At 52.2% G+C, this 15609-nt stretch overlaps 1 protein-coding gene across 1 annotated transcript; it reads right to left on the bottom strand.

The window, feature by feature from the left end:
* Window positions 1-3074: 3074 nt before the first annotated feature.
* MYL9 (myosin light chain 9) lies at window positions 3075-9779 on the bottom strand. The gene is made up of 4 exons (XM_016219402.2): window positions 9735-9779; window positions 6479-6688; window positions 4380-4541; window positions 3075-3506 (listed from the first exon to the last, which is right to left on the bottom strand). The coding sequence occupies exons 2-4, from the start codon at window positions 6660-6662 to the stop codon at window positions 3334-3336; spliced, it is 519 nt and encodes a 172-aa protein (XP_016074888.1). The 5' UTR covers window positions 6663-6688; window positions 9735-9779; the 3' UTR covers window positions 3075-3333.
* Between the last annotated feature and the right edge of the window lie 5830 nt (window positions 9780-15609).

Genomic DNA, 15609 nt, shown 5'->3' with positions numbered 1-15609 from the left:
GGTTTTCACAGCCCTAAGGTGTGGGGACGTCTCTTCCCGGCCCTGGAGCCCTGGGTTGGGGGTCTGTTGTGGGGCTGGGACCCCTCCCTCCTCCGGGAAACCTCCGCCGCTGAGATAGTCCTCCCGGGTTTAACCCGCGGCACTGGGTGTGGGCCCGCGGGCTGCATCTCCCCAGTCTTGGTGCTTCTTCATTCCCCTGGTTGTAGGGCTTCTGTTCAGCCAGATTTCAGGAGGTTCTGAGTGACAGTGGCTCTGTATTTTGATTGTAATTTTGATGTGGTTGTGGGAGGCGGCGGGTGCAGCTGTTACCTGCACCACCATCTTGTTTCCTCTCCCGCTTTTAGTTTCTTGGTCACATACCTAGGAGTGGGACTGCTTGGTTGTGTGGTCAGTCTCTGTTTAACCTCTTAAGGAACTGCCAGACTATTTTCCAAACCAGCTGCACCAATTTTACTTTTCTTTCAACAGTGTATGAGGGTTTGGACTTCTCCACATCTGCCCCAACCCTTGTTATTTTCTGCTGTTATTCCTGTTATTGCCACCCATCTCCCAGTGCCTGATGATGTTGAGCATCTTTGCATTTGCTTATTGGCTGTTTGTATATAAGAGAAATGTCTTTTCATATCCTTTTCCCATTTTTAAAATGTTTTTATTGATTTTTAGAGAGAGAGGAAGGAGAGGGATAGATAGAAACATCAGTGATGAGAGTCATTGACTGGCTGCCTTCTGCACACCCCCTGCTGGGGATCAAGTCCAGAACCCCAGGCATGTGCCCTGACGGGGAATTGAACCGGTAGCCTCCTGGTTCCACGATCATCCACTGAGTCACACTGGCTGGGCCCTTGGCCCATTTTTAAATTGGATCTTTTCTCCTTCTTTATTGAGTTTGTGAGAGTTCTTTATATACACATCACTTATCAGATAAATGATTTGCAGCTATTTTATTTTCACTTCCTTTGTGTGGATGATGCTATTCAAATGTTCTATTGTCTTGTACTTCCACCCATATTTTCAAAAGGCTTGTGTTCTCTTTTTACTCTTCATTACTTAATTTAAACTTTATACCCAGCTAGCAATTATTTATATTAAATAATTTCCGTTGAAATAACCAGTGTGGTTTCTGTCTCCCGATTGAATCCTATGCCTGGTTTGTTTTGCTTGACATGTTGGTGAGATTTATCTATGTTGTGCATGGAGCTGTGGTTCATTGTCATTCCTTTGTCCATTCTGTTGGGCAGATTGTGTTGTTTCTAGTATGGAGCTACTGTAGTAGTGTTGCTGTGAGCACTCTTGCACCTGCCTTTTGGTGAGCATGTGTCCACACTTCTGTTGTGTATGTACATACCTAGGAGAGGAATTGCTGAGCCCTAGGGTAGTGTCTCTTCAGCTTTAGCCAAAGTTTTCCAAGGTGGTTGTACCTGTTTATACCCCTCCTGTAGTGTATGAGAATTCTAGGTGCTCCCCATTCTCACCGTCACCAGTACTTGGTATTGGGAGTTTTTTCACTGTAGCCCCTTCAGTGGGTGTCAGCTCCATCTAGTGAGTCCTTCCTTCCCCCACTGATCTCTCACCTTTGTCATATAACAAGTTTTACAAATGTGTGGGTCTGTTTCTGGACTCTCCATTCCATTGATAAATTTGTCTATCCTCTCACCAATGTGGTTAGGGAACCACATCCCAGCCTTCTTCCTGGAAAGCCTTTGGTTCCATGGTGGCTCTGCAGAATGACCTGTGACCCTGGTGTCGGGCCTGCGTGGCCAGGGGTCTGGAACTCCCCTCAGGGCCAGCTTGCAGCTCAGTGTTGGGTCACTCAGGGACCACAGTCTGGGGCCAGGGTCAAGGGTGTGGTTGGGACTGAGCTTGGGGCAGTACTTAGGGCCCAGCTGGAACTTGTTTGGAGCTGTCTCTGTGTGGAGTTAAGGTCAGGGGTTCATGGGGCTCACTTTGGAGGCAAGAGGGGTTTTGTGGGGTTCTTTGTTGGGGTAAGGTGGGATGTGTCCAGTCCTGGACTGAGCCCCATGGAGGGTCCTGAAGGCGGGGTCCAGTCCCCCCTGTGCCCCACATACACTAAGTGACCTTAGGCAGTCCCTGCCCTTCTTAGTTCTCTGTTCACTCTGCCAATATTTCCACTCCTCCTAAGCCCCAGGCACTGTTGTGTGTCCCCATCATTCAAATGAACAGGGATCCCAGCTCTGTGGCCTCATTGCATGTGGGATGTAAAAAGCTGTGGCTGGTTGTATTGCCAGTCATGTGGCTAAAATGACCCTCCAGCCATGGTGGGTGCAGTACAGAGCAGCCCTGGTGGCTGCCCGGAGCTGACCTCAGGAATCCATTAAACCAGTTCATTCCCACCTCCATCTCTGAGCTACTGGGACGTGCCCTTCTCAGTTTCCAAAGCCTCTGTTTTTCTAGGAGCACTGAGGTGACCCTGGAGATCTAGGCTCTAGTCCTAAAGGCTGCATGACCTTGACCCCTGCCCCCACAGAGGCCCAGAACCCCCCACCGGGATTTGCTATGGTGATTCTTGTGGGCCCTCCCCACTCAGCCCCCTCCCTCCCAGGAGGGCATTTCCTGCAGCACCTCTGTCCACTCCCCACTGCTGGTCTGGTCTCAGCTGAACCTTGGGTGTGGGGGGTGGAGGGGAGGAATCGGCAGCCACTGGGGATGGGAGGAGAGGGTGGGAGGTTGTTTGGAGTCTAGGGGGTCCCTTATTTCACAGACCACAGACACACGGACCCAAAGCAGTGCTCAGCCTTCTATTAGAGACTCCGCCTCTCCTGGGAGGAGCTCTACCCTATAGCATGTCTGGGGCACACACTCGGTGGGATGGGGGTGGTTCTAGGGTAGAGCAGAGGGGAGGGCTCTGTCATCCTGTCCTCTGAGAAGGGACTGTGGTGAGGTTTGTGAGTTTGTGGCAGTGTCTGGGAAAGAGCTTTCATGCCCTGCATGGAGTGCATGTGAAGTGGTGTCCCAGAGCAGGACACCAGGGCCCTTCCTGTGGGGACAGCCAGGGAATGGGCAGGCAATAACTGAGCCTGGGCTCTCCTTCCAGGCCTTCCCTGGGTACCCCCAGGCCCAGCCCTCTGGCCCAGTCCCCTAGATCTAGATGATACTTTCTTGGGGGGTCACAGTGGGCACACCTGCCTCACGGTGGCTGTGTGACCCTTGCCTGGCACTGCTCTCTCTCGGCCTGTTTCCTCTACTGGGAGCTGGGCCCCTAACCCCTCAGAGGGAGACTCCCCTGAGAGGGTCCTGTGGGCATAGAGCAGGTGCAGGCTGTGTGTGTGGGGAGCAGGTGGCTGGGACGGGGCCTGGACATGGGGGCCCGGGGGCCTAGTCATCTTTGTCCTTGGCACCATGTTTGAGAATGCGGGTGAACTCCACATAGTTGAAGTTGCCTTTCTTGTCAATGGGTGCCTCGCGGTACATCTCGTCCACCTCCTCATCTGTGAAGCGGTCGCCCATGGTGGTGAGCAGCTCCCGAAGGTGATCCTCGTGGATAAAACCTGGGAGCGGACCAAGGTCCACGAGACACAGGGACTTAGGCTGGGACACAGCCAATATCCCCTACCCCTCAGCCCCCAACCTGTCCTTGTAGACCTTGCAGCAGGGTGTGTGTGGGGGGGAGGGGGGCAGGAAATGACCTAGCCCTGGACTCTGCTCAGTTTGAGCTTGCCAGGGCCCCAGAGGAAGAGTTCCGCAGTAGGTCTGCAAGGTATTTCTGTGGGGAACTTGGGGCTGAGTGTAGGGGGGCTGGGTATGTCCTGCTTTAAGAGCATGAGCCCAAGAGTTCTACTGCCTGAATTTGAATGCTGATCCCCCTTCTTTCTAGCTGTGTGACTTTGGGTAAGTTACTTACCCTCTCTGTACCTGTTTGAACCGGAAAATGGGGATGAAAACAGTGCTGTGAAGGTAGTGGAAAATGTTCTGAGCACACTTAGGCCTGTGGTCCCCAAGAAACTACTGAAACTACTATTGCCAGCCTCACTCTGGCCTGTCCCTGGGAAAAACTAGCTGTGGGACAGGAAGTCCTTCTGAAGATTTGAGGATGTGGGCTGGTTTCTGTACCTTGTTGGCCAAAAGGGCCTGGAATGGATTGGTTTCTGAAGAGATCTAAAAGCAGAGACAGAGTGTTGGGCCAGTGGCGAACTAAGTGGGAAGCCTTGGGGAATGTGGATGTTTGGGTTTAGCATTTGGGGAGAGAACAGTGTATCTTTTACAGTTCTGGTGCCAAAACCAAGAGGTGGGTGGTGTCTGTTCTGGCCTTTGGGGACAGGGGCCCCGAAGCCCAGCATGAACCGACCCCACTGGCATACATGGGGGTACCCTAGGTGAGGTGCTCAGCCCAGCCTTGTACAGGCCTCTGGGAGGTTGCCCACCTGAGGCCTCCTCATCGAAGCAGGCGAAGGCGTTGCGGATCACGTCCTCAGGGTCCGTGCCATTCAGCTTCTCCCCAAACATGGTCAGGAACATGGTGAAGTTGATGGGCCCAGGGGCCTCGCTCATCATGCCCTCCAGGTACTCGTCCGTGGGGTTCTTCCCTGTAGTGAGTGGGGCATTCGTGCCTGTTTTTGTCTGTCCCTGTCCGCCTCCCTGACCCTCCCTCCATAGCCCAGTGTGAAGGTCCTACAGACAGGTGGTAGGAAGTTTTATAAACTGTCAAGCATCTTGCTGGGCAGCCAGCTGTCTGGCTGCTCCCTCCCTGGGGTTCTTCTGGGGGCCTTGATGAGTCTCCGCCACTGGGCTGGATATCAGAGATCAGAAGTGCTCTTGAACATGGAAGAGCCACCATTTGCTGACTGCTCACTGTGTCTGATGCTTCACCTGCCTTATTGCATTTAACTTGGCATCACCCTGTGGGTCGGTATTCTTGTACCCACTTCACAGTTGTGGACTGAGGCACAGAAGCGAAGTGACTTTGGTCACATGGCAAGTAAAGAGTGAAACCGTTATTCAAACCTAGGCAGCTAGACACCGGATTCCACGCAGTTTCAAAAGTGGTTAAAACAGTGAGGTTTGGTTTCACATAGGCTCTATGCCTCAGTGTCCCCTGTCTCTTAGGAGAGTTATGAAGATGATGAAGGCAATGGTTGTAAAATGCACATAATGATTAGCACAGCCCTATAGACTCGTATCAACTGCTGAGTTCAAATCCTAGCTCTACCACTTAGGAGCTGTGTGACCTTGGGCAAATTACTTAACCTCTCTGAGTTTCTATTTCCTCATTTGTAAAGTGGGAATGATAGTCACATCCACCCAATAGAATTGCCATGAGATTTAAGATTGCAAAGATTTAAGATTTAATGCCTGCAGAGCTTCTTGTTATTTTATTTGCTGCTCTTGTTTTTTAACCTGAGGGTGATGTTCTTAACCAGAAGCCATGACTGATCAGTGGATTCACTGACCTGAGCTACAAACAGGAGTGGAGTTTTTCTGTGTAGACACCTGGGGCTGTCATCAAGTCTCTGGGGTTTAGGGCCCTGGGTGTGGGGTGCTGCTGCATAAATGGGAAAGAATCTTCGTGTCCCTGTCTCATCTGAGCCTCACTCACCCTGCTATGTCCCCACAGATGGCTGAGGCCTGGAAGGAGCTGTGACATCAGGACCCACAAGCCCCTCCCCTCATCAGGCCTCAGTCTTCCTCTCTGCCCTTGTGACTTCCTTGGGGAGGGGACCTTCAAGTGAGTCTGGCTGGAAGCTGGGAGAGGTTTGGCACCCAGGGTGGGATGTGTCTGTTGTCAGCCCTCCTACTCAGGGTTGCCCAGTCTTCCCATCAGACCCCTTGGGAGTGCATGAGGGCCACAGGCACCAAGTGGGGCTACCCAGCTGTGAGGAGCAGTGCCAGGGAATCACACAGGCCTATGTGGCCCTAGAGCTTTGGGAGATGTTCCCACTTGGATAAAGGGGGCACCAGGAACTGGACTGCACATGAGGAGGGCTGTGGGGCAGGGCCACAGGCTAGGGTGGTAGTGTCTGGCCCCTGGACCTCAGTTTCCCTATCTGAGCAATGGGAATTATATTAGATTTCTGAGCCCTTTCAGCTCTAAGATTCTGATTCTGGGGAAGTCACTGGAGTCAGAGAGGCTCTGAGAGCCTGGCACGGGTGACCTCTGAAGGAGCAGAGTTACTCTGGCCTCCCCTCTAGGTCTCAGTTTCCCTACCCGTACAATAGAATGTCTGTGCAGTTGAGATTTTCTTCTAGTTGCTGACCCCTTTCTTTAAATGACATGGTACCAGGCAGCCCAATCCACACATCTCCCTGAGGCAGTTCTGCCCTGGAGTGAGCCTGTCTGGGTTCATATCCAGTGCCAAACTGCCGTGCCTCAGTTTCCCTATCTGTTAAGTGGAGAAAGTAATGGCATCTACTCTCCAGGGTGGGTACCACATGTAACTACACAGGAAATGCTCCATAGTGATGAACAGACCCATAGCCTACTCCCTTTCCAGGCCCACTTAGACACCCCCCCATCCCTCCTCACCCAGTGATGCCAGCATGTCATGCAAATCCTCCTTGTCAATGAAGCCATCTCGGTTCTGGTCGATCATGTTGAAGGCCTCTTTAAACTCCTGGATCTGGGACTGGTCAAACATCGCAAAGACATTGGATGTGGCCCGCTGTGGGCGCTTCTTGGTGGTCTTGGCCTTGGCCCTCTTGCTGGACATCTTGGCTTCAGGTGGGTGGGGCTTCCCTGCAGGAAGTACATGTGGAGGGAGAGCCTGTGACCCTGGGCCAGACCGGCTGCCAGTGCCTGGGCCCGGCATTCAAGGCCTCCCACAGGCTTGGGGCTCTTGCCACTCGGCTCATCCCAAAGCAGACATGCAAGGCCCTTAAACAACCTCCTCTGCCTGTGAGTGAGTTTCCTCATCTGGCACTGGGGATATGAGGAGGGCCCAGCAAGAGCGATTAACTGGCTTAGTGCCCGAGAAAGCCCTGGAATGGTGCCAGGCCTGGAGTACGCTATTTTTACTGTCACTGGGTAAAACGCTTAGGATTGGGTTCCATGCCATTTTTGTGCTTATCTCCTTTAATCCTTAATAGTATTTACACCCTGTCCATCTCTCAAGTGACAAGGTGGGGCTCCCTGCCATCCTCAGCAGGAAGGAGCTGGATCTGTGGCCCTGAATTCCTGACATTCCTCCTCCTCTCTCCTCCTCCTCATCCCTCTGTGCTTCCGGATCTGGAGGTTTTGAAAGGCCAGTGCTCTGGCGGGTTCCCCTCCCCACTGCTGCCCACACTGGACCAGCCCCTAGGTGGGTGACAGACTGATTTGGGCCCCACTCCTTGTTCACATTTCTCAGTGCTTATAGGGGCATGAGGGTCCCCCAGGCTGAGAGCCCCAGCTTCTTGTCACCCTTGTTTAGACCTGATCTTTTAGCCTCTAGCTAGTCTGAGACCTGCACCTGTCACTTCACCTTGAAGCCCTCCAAGGTTCCTGCCACAACCTAGAGCAAGTCTGGGCCTCTCAGCCTGGTATTTAAGGCCCTTCTCTCTGGTTGACCACGGGAGCCCACACTGTGTCCCTCCTGCCGTCTGTGATCCTGCTCAGCTAGACCTTTAGCTGTACCCTAGATACCCCCAGACTTTCCTTCTTCCTTCCCCCTGGGATGTGCTTCCTTCTCCAGCCCAGGTCTTGAGACACCCCTTGGGGAGCAATTCTCCACCTCTGCTCTGAAAATCAGCATATAAAGGTCTCTTCCTCAGTCAGTCTGGCTGCCGTAAATCCCGATGCACACCAAAGCCCACAGTGAGGCCAACCAGATGCTTGTTTATTGAATAACTGTGAGGGCAACCGTGGCTGGTTTACTGCTTCCACTGTACAGATGGGGAAACTGAGGCCCAGCAAGGGGCCTTTTCCCTGAACCCTTGTATGGCTTGTGGGAACTGCCCCTAAAGACGGAGTGCTTGTGTGCCCCTCAGCTGGGGCTGTTTTGGGCCTGGCCAAGGCCCAGGCTGCTGCCCCCTCTTTCCTCTGTGCTGAGCCCCTTGATCCAGAACCTCCAGAAAGCCTTCTCTGCTTTTCTTCTTACCCCAAATCATGTGGTTGTGAGTGCTCCTCAAGCTGTCTCTGATCTCTGTCCTATGATCATGTTCAAGTCATTCTCAGGGTTTGGCCTTTGAGATCTTACATCCTGAGTTGGGACCCTCGCCAGCCCCAGTCCTTCCCCAGAGACCACAGCTGCCTCTAGTCATGAGACACTGGCTGCTGTGTCCCACTTGGCTAACACACCTGGCCCTCACATGCTCTGGGGGAAGGTAGACAAAAGCACTTCACACCCATGAGTGGCATGGTGCCAGAGGCAGGGAGTACCATCCTCTCCTGTGGTTTAGTGCTTTTAGGGGCCCAATCCTTCCCTGAGCCGAGTGTTCTTCTGGGAATTTTGACTGATGACACCTACAGAAGGCAGCCAAGGAGAAGTCTGTTGCACCCAACAGAGGCTATGATGGTCATCACCACTCATGTCTGCAAAGCTCTAGAGCAGACATGGCCAGGAGGAGAAAGCCATGGCCAGAGGCAGGAGTGGCCACTGCTCTGATGGGCCGCTCTGCTTTAAATGCTGAGAGCATGGAACTTTACAGTTTGTCCATTCTAAAACTCTTGGGAAGCAGGGTAGGGAAGGTGGGGTGCCCCACTGTGCAGTTAAAAGAACTGAGACTTAAGGGAAGTGGAGTGCCCATGAGAGGGGTGGAGTCAAATAGGAAGTCAGGACCCCAGGACTAGGCTTGGATCAGTGGGTGGCAAATGGCCCCTGGTGCCCTCCAGGCCTGAATTGCAAAGGAAACATATACCCTAAGAGGCTCATGGTGGGTTTGCGGCAGCTGAGGGCTCTGTGTGACCAAAGAGAGTTTCTAGGCTTGGTTGAGCAACTGGGGTCAGAGACAGGCTGGGCCCCTAGCCCTGGAGCCATCACCTGCCCTGACTGGGGATCCTGGACACTAGGAATCAGATATAGTTGTTACTTGGCTAGGCTGTAACTAGATGCCACCTTCCCCCCATAACGGCAAAGATAAGGCCTGTGTCCCCCATTACCTCATGGTCCCTGTGGCTGGCACTGCCAGATGCCTCGCTCATCAACTCACCTCATCTGAGGCTGAGTTATGTGACTCAGAGCAGCCAGAGTAGCTGGATGGCTGGGGAAGAGCAGGACCCAAGTCTCTTGTCCAGCCCCCAGGGCTGAGCTCCCCCCTAGGGGTGAGCCCACAGGGCTCTTGGCACGCCTTCCCCACCCAACAGGCACAGATGGGCAGATGGCCCAGAGCCCAGAAGCCCTGATGCATGGCACACAGCTTTGGCGCCAATGGGGTGGGGTTACCCCATCCATCCCTCCCTCCTGCCCCAGGACAAGGATGCTCTGGAGGGGTCTCAAGAAGCCTGACGGGGCTGTTTCCCGTCTGGGACACACATGGGTCTGCTGGGGCAGGGAACACCTGCGACCACAATTCCCTTCCCTACTCCCGGGCACCCCGCAGCTCTGGGTTTGGCGACTAACTCCACAGCAAAGGGCCGTGGGCCCCACAGTCTTCCTTTGCCAAAGGAGCACTGGTTCCCAGAACCCAGAACAGTCCCCTGCTGCCCGACCCCCGCCAGAACCCCTGTCGGACCCGAGCCACCTCGCAGCCCGAAGCCCAGGACGATGTCCCTGCCCAGAGACTCTCGGGCATCCCGACCCAGGGGCCGCCCGAAGTTCCAGCCCCGCCGTCAGGCCGCCTCCCTAGACCACCGGGGCGGCACCCACCTGGCACAGGGAAGGCACTCTTTCGGTCGGGTGCGTAGACTTGGTGCGGAGCAGAGTGCAGCCTCGGGGCCGAGGGGCAGGGCTGGGCTGGGCTGCGGGGGGCGGGGCGCGGCTCCGGGCCTTACAAGGCAGAAGAATGTGCGCGCTGCGGGGCGGGGACTGGGCAGCCCATCCGGCCTTATTTGGCCTCTGCCCACGGCTGGGGGGTGGGGGCGCTACTGGTGTCTCCCCCCCATGGGGCTTCCTGCCACTAGGGGCTCCCCGCTTCGTGGCAGATGGGGGAGGTGATGAGGTCAGTCCGCCCCCCACGGCCTGCGGAGGGGTATTTATCTGGGCCGCCCCCTCCTTTCCAGCGAGGCAGGCAGACTGTCCCGGTGCCTCCGGTTCTCAAGACCCCAACCGCCAGCTTCCCACCCGAGGCCCCACTGCCCCCGCGCTGTGCCTGGGGGCGGGGGGGAAGGGGAAAGAGGGGAGGGGAGGGGAGAGCGAGAGGGAGGGGAGGAGGGGAGGGGCAGGGAGTGGAGGGAGAAGGAAGGGGTTGGGGGAGGGGGAGGGAAGAGCGAGAGGGAGGGGTGGAGGGGGAAGGAGGGGGTTGGGGGAGTGGGGAGAGCAAGAGGGAGGGGAGGGGAGAGGAGGGCGAGGGTGGGAGGGCTCCTTCTGCCAGACCAAGTATGGCTGTTTTCTATCCCAGAGAAGAGGCGCTTTGGAGAGGACGCGCTGTCCCCCTGAGAAGGGCCACCACTCAGGCCCCTGCCGGTGTGGGTGTGGGGCGCCCTCGGGGTTAGGTAGGACCACGCTGGTGACAGCCCACCTGTAAAGGGGGACAGCAGTGGTGAGGTTCGGTGGGGGAGCAGCCCAAAAGAGCCTGGTAGCAGCTCCGAGCCAGCGCGAGGGGCAGGGGCTCGGGGACCACCGGCACATCCTCACGGGGCGACTCCCAGTCGAGCGTCACGGCCTGTGCATCATTTTGACCCCTTAGCCCCTGTCTGGACGCCTGGCTTTCTCTCCCGGCCCCTCTCTCAGACACAGACGTTCCAGGGGAACTTTCCCACACCCAGTTACTCTGCAAGTAGTGACGGGCACGCCTGCCCGCTGTGCTGGGTGCTGGGGAAAGAGACGGAGTCAAGTCCACGTGCTCGGGAAGCGTTTGTTCTCGTGCAGGGAAAAAACAAGTAGCTGCATGGTTTGGAGGGTACAAATAAGTACCTCGGACGGGAATAAAACAGGGTGAGGAGGGAGGAATAGGGGCTGGGGGGTGACATCTGGGAGACCTGAAAGAAAGCCAGCCCAGTGAGCGGGTCAGAAGCCCTGTCCTCGAAACTTGCCCTGCTCATGCCAAGGGGCAGCAGGAGGACAGTGTGACTGTGGGGAGGGAGTGAGGGGAGAGGGGTGGGAGATGAGGGCTCAGACGCAGCAAGGACCTACCCCAGGGCTTCTTAGAGGCCACATTAAGACATCAGAGTTCTGAGCAGAAGAATGACATGATGTGGCTTATGTTTCCACTGAATCCCTCTGGGTGTTGTGTTGAAAATGGACTGGACCGGCACACATTTGAGCCAAAGTGGGGAGACTCAGTGAGGAGCTCCTGCACCAGAGATGTGTTCAGACTGGTGTGGAGCAGTGGAGGAGGGGAGAAGTGTTTTGAAGTTACCTCCAACAGGGTGTGCGTGTGGACTGTAACGTGTGTGAAAGAGTCACAGATGACTCCAAGGGCTTTGGTCTGAGCAAGTGGAGGAGGAGAGCTGCCATTTTCTCAGAGGTGTCTGCTATGGAAGGAGCAGGAATTCTGTTTTGGACAGATTAATTAAAAAAACAACTTTATTGATTTCAGAGAGAGGAGGGGAGAGGGTGAGAGAAAGGAACATTGATGATGAAAGAGTCATTGATCAGCTGCCTCCTGCATGCCCCAGACTGCAGATGGAGCCCACAACCCTGGCATGTGACCTGATCAGGAATGGAACTGGGATCTCCTGGGTCCTAGATCAGTGCTCAACCACTGAGCCACGCCTGGCTGGGCAACAGATTAATTTTTTAAAACTACTTCACACAATGAAGTTATAAAAACTGTACAAAGAGCTCCCATATACCTTCACCCAGATTCTGCAAATGTTAACGTCAGGCTTTATGATGTTTTGTGTGTGTGTGTGTGTGTGTGTGTGTGAAAATAAAAAATTTACCATTTTAACCACTTTTAGTGTATAGTTCAGCAGCATTGAGTACATTCGCATGACACAACAGTCATGGTCACCCATTCCTAGAGCCTTTTCACTTTCCCCAGCTGACACCCCCCACTAAGCAGTAGCTTTGTTTTCCTTCCCTGGCTCCTAGGCAGTTGCCATTCTGCTTTTCGTCTCTATGAATTTGTCCAGTCGAGGTACCTCATGTAAGTGGAGTTAGGATATTTCCTTTTGTGACTGACTTATTTCACTCTGCATACCGTATTCAAGGTTCATCTGTGTTGTAGCCTGTGTCAGAATTTCCTTCTTGAGGATAAGTACCATCCATTGTGTGGAGAGACCACATTCTGCTTCTCCATTCATCTGCTGGTGGACACACGAGTTGTTTCTACCTTTTGGATACTGTCAGTAATGGTGCTGGAAACATGGGTGTGGAAATATTTACTTTTTTTTTTTTTTTTTTTTAACCCTAACCCTCAACATAAACCTAACCCTAGATATAATCCTAACAGTAAATATCTCCCTAACCCTGACCCTCAAGAAAACCCTAACCCTAGGTCTAATTCTAACGCTAACCATCTCCCTAGCCCTAACGCTCAACCTAACCCTTGAAATAGGACTAATCTTAACAGTAACCATCTCCTTAACCCAAACCCTAAACCTAACCCTAACCCTAGGACTAATCCTAACCCTAACCATCTCCCTAACGCTAACCGTAAAGTTAAACCTAACCCTAGGTCTAATCCTAAACGTAACCTCTTCCTAATCCTAACGCTAAATCTAACCCTAATTCTAGGTGTAATCCTAACAGTAACCGTCTACCTAACTGTAACCCTCAACATAACCCTAAACCTGGGTCTAATTTTAATTGAGCATTACCGTAACCCTAACCATAAACCTAACCCTAACCCTAGGTCTAATGCTAACTATAACCATCTGCCTAACCCTAAACCAAAACCTTACCCTAACCCTAGGTCTAATCCTAACCCTAATCATATCCGCAACCAACCCTCAACATAACCCTAATCCTAGGCCTAATTCTGACCTTAACCATCTCCCTTACCCTAACCCTCAACATAACCCTAACACTAGGTCTAATTTTAACTATAATCATCTCCTTAACCCTAACCCTCAACATAACCCAAACCCTAGGTCTAATCCTAATCCAAACCAACTCCCCAAACCAAAACCTAAACCTAACACTAACCCTTGGTCTAATCCTAACCCGAACCATATCTGTAACCATAACCCTCAAAATAACCCTAAGGCTAGGTCTAATCCTAACCCTAACCATCTCCCTAACCCTAACCCTAACCTAACCCTAACCTTAGCTATAATCCTAACACTAACCATATCCGTAACCCTACCCCTCAACATAACCCTAACCCTAGGTCTAAACCTAGCCCTAACCATCTCCCAAACAATAACCCTCAACATATCACCAACCCTAGGTCTAATCCTAACAGTAACCATCTTCCTAACCCTAACCCTCAAAATAATGCGAACCCTAGGTCTAATTTTAACTATAACCATATGCGTAACACTAAGCCTCAACATAACCCTAACCCTAGGTCTAATCCTAACCCTAACCATCTCCCTAACCCTAGCCCTCAACATAACCCTAACCCTAGGTCTAATGCTAACCCTAACCATCCTCCTAAACCTAGCCCTCAACATAACGCAAACAGTAGGTCTAATGCTAACCCTAACCATCCTCCGAACCCTAGACCTCAACATAATGCTAACCCTAGATCGAATCCTAAACTTAACAATTTGCCCAAATGTAGCCCTCAACATAACTCTAACTCTAGGTCTAATCCTAACCCTAACCATCTCCCTAACCCTAGCCCTCAACATAACCCTAACCCTAGGACTAATCCTAACCCTAATCATCACTCCAACCCTAGCCCTCAACATAACCCAAACCCTAGGTGTAATCCTAACTCTAATCATCTCTCTAACCCTAGCCCTCAACATAACTCTAACCCTAGGTCTAATCCTAACACTAACCATCTCTCTAAATGTAGCCCTCAACCTAACCCTAAGTCTAATCCTAACCCTAACCATCTCTCTAACCCTAGCCCTCAACATAACCCTAACCCTAGGTCTAATCCTAACCCTAACCATCTCTCTAACCCTAGCCCTCAACATAACCCTAACCCTAGGTCTAATCCTAACCCTAACCATCTCTCTAACCCTAGCCCTCAACATAACCCTAACCCTAGGTCTAATCCTAACCCTAACCATCTCTCTAACCCTAGCCCTGAACATAACCATAACCCTAGGTCTAATCCTAACCCTAACCATCTCCCTAACACTAACCATAAATTTAAACCTAACCCTAGGTCTAATCCTAAACGTAACCTCTTCCTAATCCTAACGCTAAATCTAACCCTAACTGTAGGTGTAATCCTAACAGTAACAGTCTGCCTAACCGTAACCCTCAACATAAACCTAACGCTAGGTCTAATTCTAACCATAATCATCTCCCTAACCCTAACTCTAAACCTAACCCTAACCCGAGGAATAATCCTAACAGGAACCATCTCCCTAACAAACCCTCAAAATAATGCGAAACCTAGGTCTAATTTTAACTATAACCATATCCGTAACCCTAACCCTCAACATACCCCTAAACCTAGGTCTAATCCTAACCGTAACCATCCTCCTAAGCCTAGCCCTCAACATGACCCAAACCCTAGATCTAATCCTAACCCTAACCATCTCCGTATTCCCTAGCCCTCAACATAACCCTAACTCTAGGTCTAATCCTAACCCTAATCATCTCTCTAAACGTAGCCCTCAACCTAACCCTAACCCTAGGTCTAATCCTAACCCTAACCATCTCTCTAACCATAGCCCTCCATATAACACTAACCCTAGGTCTAATCCTAACCTTAGCCATCTCTCTAACCCTACCCTCAACATAACGCTAACCCTAGGTCTCATCCTAACCCTAACCAAGTAACTCACTGTCAGAATTCAACTTCAAATTCTTAACACCTGTGACAGGTACAATGAAAGCTTCACTCAGATGTTTCTGAGACTAATTAAAAAGAGGATACTTCTTACCCTGGCCAATGTGGCTCAGTCGGTTGGAGGGTCATCCTGTCCACCAAAGGGTCACAGGTTCAACCCCCGTCAGGGCACGTACCCAGACTGCAGGTTAGAGCCCCAGTAGGGGCATGTACAGGAGGCAACTGGTCGATGTTTCTTTCACACATTGATGTTTCTCTCTCCCTCTCCCTTCCTCTCTCTCTAAAGCCAATTTTAAAAATTATAAAGTTGAATCTTGAACGTATATTAAAACCAACTAAAATGCTTTGAAAAGCCCTTATGCCCAGGCCCATCTCAAATCGACTGGACTCTCTGAGGACAGGGCCTAGTCAGTGATGTTATCTGAAAGCTCCCCAGGTGATTCTAGGAGCAACCAGAGCTAAGAAGCAGTGAATTTAACCTGGCAACAAAGAGACCACAATCAATCATATTTCTCCCCAATGAATCCCATCCTTTCCCCATCGCCCCCACTCTCCACACATACCCCAAGAATGCTCTAAGGAAACATGGGGGTGTGTGGCCTTGAGCCTCCCGGTAATGGCGCTGCTGGAAGCGCAGGAGCCGGTCCCTGGGATGCCACAGGGCTGATCTGACAGCTGCATATCAGGTACCATTGCCTAAGACTCCTGCTCTCACTGCCC

Source organism: Miniopterus natalensis, chromosome 7 (assembly GCF_054644295.1).
Source record: "Miniopterus natalensis isolate mMinNat1 chromosome 7, mMinNat1.hap1, whole genome shotgun sequence".
NCBI lineage: Eukaryota > Metazoa > Chordata > Mammalia > Chiroptera > Miniopteridae > Miniopterus > Miniopterus natalensis.
Note: the sequence above shows the minus strand (reverse complement) of the source record. Positions and strands in the feature narration are given on the sequence as shown.